Raw genomic sequence first — 5,183 nt, forward strand, 5'->3', positions numbered from 1 at the left:
GTTACCATTGATATTTTTTTGTAACATTTAAAAAAATATTACCATAAATAAAAAAATGTTACTATATATTTTTTGTAACACTTAGAAAATGTTACCATAGATATTTTTTATAACATTTAAAAAATCTCACAATAAGTCTTTCTAAAAACACTTTAAAAAATGTTACAATAGATCTTCTATAGTAATATTCTAATAAATGTTACAAAAGATCTTTGTTAACAATATTAAAAAAGTATTATCATTAATTTAAATGCACAAAATATTATATACTCAGGGTACAAATTAAACCCAAGATATATAATTAAATATGATAAACAGATTTGAGTGCCTTCTTAAATCTGACTCAGGTTTGTACAAGCGCAAACTATATTACTACAATTAAGAAATAAGGTGTCCCTTTCCAAAAGCTACTTTCAGTATAGAATATCCTTAGTTCACACTAAATAAAAACATTAGTACAAATATGAGCCATAAGAACTAGGGACATAGTAATCCAATAAAAGGGAAAGATGTCACATCAGTATCATCAATAACAGAGTCATGAGAACAGAAAATAGCAGTTACCATTTAGAGGGAAAGATGATGTCTAAATGGTAGAAAATGGAGAATTATGGAGAATCTCTCAAGTTGAGGTGGAAAATCAGCATCAATTATAGGAGGAGCACTTGGAGGAGTAACAAACTCAACTGAATTATCAAGATAATTGAGACTGCACAGGTGAACCTGCTTGTGAAGGTGAACTCCTCCATCAGGTGTGAGCTTCTTTTAAACACCGAGAGTATTGGAAAGTTGAAGTGTCAGGTTTTGATTGGCCAAACCTTTCTTGAGGACGCCATTGGAGCGTTGGGGTTTAAGGAGTTTACATCCAAAGAGTTCATCCTCATCGTAACAGTGTGAGATTGGCCTCTCCAAGTAATCCAAGTTACTTGGAGCAGAGAGTTCTTCATCAGAAGAGTCGGCATCGTCGGGGAGTGAAACAGTGCTTTCATCAGTGTCATCCCCGAAGGAAAAGGCAATATTTTGAGGGGTGAGCAAGGCAGTATAGAACTTGAGCGGAGGGAGAATAGGAGAGTCAAGAACGGGAGATCTTAGGAATCTGTCACTAACTATTCTTCTCTCAGATAGAGGAGACCATGTGGGAGCATCGGGCTCAGGCTTAGAGTCTTCCACTTGTGATCCCTGTGGATTGTGCAAAGAAGAAGATTCAAAATGAGATGAGATGGAGCAAAAGACAAAGTAAAAAAGGAAAGCAGAAGGAATCGGAACCATAAAAAGAAAGAACAAGAATTCAAAATGCAAAGGCACACAAAGGAAGAGTAGCGAACCTGCTTGATCCATTGAATGGCGGTGTCGTCCAGACCTTCAATGAACATCATGAGAGAGAGGATCAATTATTACAGAAGCAATTACTAGCAAGTAGCGAGAGCAAGAGAGCATGTATAGAAAGAAAGTAGTTCCCTACCAGCTTTCCTTATACGACTCACAATGGCTAGTTTCCATAATTCTCCATTTCAAACTAAGGTAACTTTTTTCCCCCCATAATTTAATTTAAAATACCATTTGGACATCATTTTATACCACAAACCCACACCTAAAATTGACATTCACAAATAAAATGTAGAACATATATATATATATATATATATATATATATATATATATATATATATATATTGCATCTTACCTCCTGCACTATGGATTCCTCACTTTGCAGTTTACGGTGCCCAATGATAGCAACAAGTGTCCTTTCTATAGCATCATGATCATCAAAGGCAAAATCAATCTACAATGGAGCAATTGCTAATGATTATGAACTAAGATTTCAAGTATTAGAGGAATAAAATAAAAGGAAGAAAAAATCCACTTTACTTTACACATTTTCACCTTTTACTTAAATTCAAGTTTCAGGCAACCAAGATCCTGTAAAACAAGAAACACTCAATATTAAAGGAAAAAATGTAGAAAATAATTATTTTTATGCACACTTGACTGCCTTGGTAGGTATATATCCAATGGTATCCCAGACTTTGCTGCCTCGCTTGCACTTGTATTGCTAAGTGGGTGTCACAGAAAGCTGTTTGTGTAAGTTTTATTACTGTGACAGCTGATAGTTTTTGTTGACTTTTAACTGAACACTAGAAAAAAGGGATAAAAGCAGAAAGAGTTGGAAAGTTCAGCAACTATGTTGCATTTTCTTTATAAGTTTTAAGGATTAAAATTTGAGTGCCCTGAATTTGGAGACGGAGTAAATTAGAACTTCCTCCAAAAAATATCAAATATATAATATAATAAAATATGCTCAAAAGAGGGATACTGACAAACATCTATAAGGCGTAATATAAGACTCACCCAAGGTTTCCCATAATCAGTCCTCCTATAGGAAAGTCTGGTCTAGGCATGTATTCAAGCAATTCTTGCAGCTACAAACACCAAATGTAATCAGAAATTTGATTAGAGAAACATAGAATAGTGAATGAAAAAAGCATATTAATAAAAGGACTGGCAACAGAAAAACTGAACTCCATATAAGTACAATAGATATGAAATTGGGTATCGTATAACTAAATCATCATGGAAAGGAGAGAGAGGTAATGTATGGAGAGAAACGTCGAATTGAGGAATTGGATAGAGACTAGAGAGACCAAGTTTTCAAACATCTAAGGTTATATGTTTTTACTTTCTTTTCAGCTTTACCATACCTTCTGACTACTACTTTACTGATATTGAAATCAAATAGGTTTCAGTAATAGGAGGTATAAAACAATAGTCAAATCCTTTTAAGAATGTATGCTTTTGATAATAGAGGATAAATAGATTCCATTATTTCCTTATAGGATATAAAGAAACTAAAGATTTTGACAATGACACTCACAGTAGCTTCTGGCTTGTGTATCAACATGCACAGCACATCTACTAGTTCCCCAAGATTATGAGGAGGGATATTAGTCGCCATGCCAACCTAGTGAACATAAACATTGACAGCTCTACATGAGAAGATACAATTTATAAGCAACAGTACCTTTTTTTAATTCAAATAAACAAAAGGAAACTCAAAATCACCGCAATCCCAAAAGAACCATTCAATAATAACATTGGAAGTCGAGAGGGAAGAAGTGATGGTTCCTTCTATGAATTGTCAAAATTTGGAACAAAATCAACCTGTAACCAGGAAGAAATAGAGGGAACAAAAAGAAGAGAATCAGTTACACTTTAAATCAGGGGGAAAAACTAAACCATTAATCACAGGGCTAAAGGAACACAAGTGACTGATTGTATCTTGTTCTATATCAGTCAATAACATTGCCTTAGTCAATTCTTGCAAATTCAGAATAAGAACACTTTAACATACTCCAAAATGTCTACTAATAATAATTATCAACTAAACACACATGGAGGAAAACTAAACCGAGGACAACATAGAGGACAAATATGCAAGACTAAACGCAATAGGATGCTGATTCTTCAATAGTCCTACTGATTAAAAAATTTATTGTAAATTGAAATATCTGTTCAACAGCCCCTGCAAGAGGACTAAAATCATGATATAGGAACACGATATCTCGAAAACCCTATTTTTTTACAAGTCCAATTAACATTTACTACATACAAAGAAAACTGATCTGGTGAGCAGCTGAAGAGTTATATATACTTAAATTTATACTATAAGTATCTCTGTTTACATAACACACACAATAAAATAAAAATCTTTTGAACTGAAAATGACAAACATTAAAAAAAACTGAGACTAAATAACGGCAAATTTTATAATAATAAATAATAAGTTAGAAATGAGCAAATACCTCAATTAAGCCATACATCAATAGAAATAAGCAAATACCTCAAGAAGTGCTTTGGCTATGGAAAGTGAAGCAAGTAGCAGAGTCCCATCCATGGCAAAAGAAGCCTAAGTTTCTCCAAACACATGACAACAAATAAGAGAAACTAGAAATAAAACCACCAAAGATAAATTCGAAGAAAAATAAAATAAAATAAGTAACTACAATTAAATGAGATTCCAGACCACAAGACTAGTATCTGAACTACAAGTAGCTACTCCAAATTATTTTAGGAAATGCAATGCATGATGCTAGCAACAATCACCATATATTTAGGAACCAAATCATCAAAATAGATAACAGAGATTCAATCAATGAGAAAAAAAAAAGATAAATGCAGTAAACCAAATTAAATTACACATACACTACTACCCTTCATATGATGAAGATATATTGCTTTTTCATTTCTAACAACTCAAAGAATCACGAAAAATAGTCAGCACTTTCAGGATCTGTCATGAATTCATAACCTAAATTAGCACATTGAGGATCAACGGATGGCCTACCTGCACATCGACAGTAACGATGGCGATAGCTAATGCGACAAGCAGAGGCAGCAACAACGAGCAGTGATAATTCAGATCTGGATCAAAATCAGCAAAAGTTGAGAAATTGAAGAACTACGTGAACAAAAATAAAAATTAAAGAAGAGAGAAAATGCTTACCGAAGTGGAGAATGAACTCGAGAATTTGAATCTGAAGGCGAACCAAGAGATGATTGAGGTCTGAGGAGGAGCGAGATAGGGTTTACAGCATTTCACAGTGTGAGGAGGATTCGAGTGGTTTCTATCTTCAGAGGGCTCGTGCGTGGTTTCTATTTACCTTCATTGAGAATTTGTTTATTTAGGAGTGACTTTTAATTGACAATAGGTAACACTTCTGAGAAATTTTTTAAAAATTAAATTGATTTGCTAACATTTATAAATAAATGTTACTTAATATTTAATTTTATGACTATTACTAACACTTTAACAAATGTTTTAACAACGAATTAGGCTTATAAAATAAATAATAGATAATAATTAGAAAGACAAATTGGTAGCGCTCAATTTCCGGTATGATTTAAACATATTGAAAATTGGGTCATTACAGTGATCATCGCGGATTCGTTTTCGTCGCCACACTAATGTGATAAAAGTTGTGGTAATTCCATAACTGATATATGAGACGGACTATATTTTTAAAGTAATAAGGAAATTAACATACTGATACGTGCATAAAGTTTAAAAGATATGACTATATGTCAGAAAAATATATATATGTATAACTTAAGTGGTAGATTGTAAGGAAATTATTAATTTTCTAATCTATTTATGAGAAATACATATATCAATTAAAATAACAAAT

At 32.9% G+C, this 5,183-nt stretch overlaps 1 protein-coding gene across 1 annotated transcript; it reads right to left on the bottom strand.

Annotated features, from left to right (window-relative positions):
• Window positions 1-278: 278 nt before the first annotated feature.
• LOC107619153 (DNA gyrase subunit A, chloroplastic/mitochondrial-like) lies at window positions 279-4,677 on the bottom strand. The gene is made up of 9 exons (XM_088499996.1): window positions 4,502-4,677; window positions 4,343-4,419; window positions 3,839-3,904; window positions 2,873-2,959; window positions 2,350-2,420; window positions 1,885-1,920; window positions 1,685-1,783; window positions 1,326-1,360; window positions 279-1,179 (listed from the first exon to the last, which is right to left on the bottom strand). Exons 3-6 carry the CDS (start codon window positions 3,890-3,892, stop codon window positions 1,905-1,907), a joined length of 228 nt encoding a protein of 75 aa, XP_088356122.1. The 5' UTR covers window positions 3,893-3,904; window positions 4,343-4,419; window positions 4,502-4,677; the 3' UTR covers window positions 279-1,179; window positions 1,326-1,360; window positions 1,685-1,783; window positions 1,885-1,904.
• Window positions 4,678-5,183: the final 506 nt, after the last annotated feature.

The sequence above is a fragment of the Arachis ipaensis genome, chromosome B9 (genome assembly GCF_059453495.1).
Source record: "Arachis ipaensis isolate K30076 ecotype BB chromosome B9, ASM5945349v1, whole genome shotgun sequence".
Classification (NCBI taxonomy): Eukaryota; Viridiplantae; Streptophyta; class Magnoliopsida; order Fabales; family Fabaceae; genus Arachis; species Arachis ipaensis.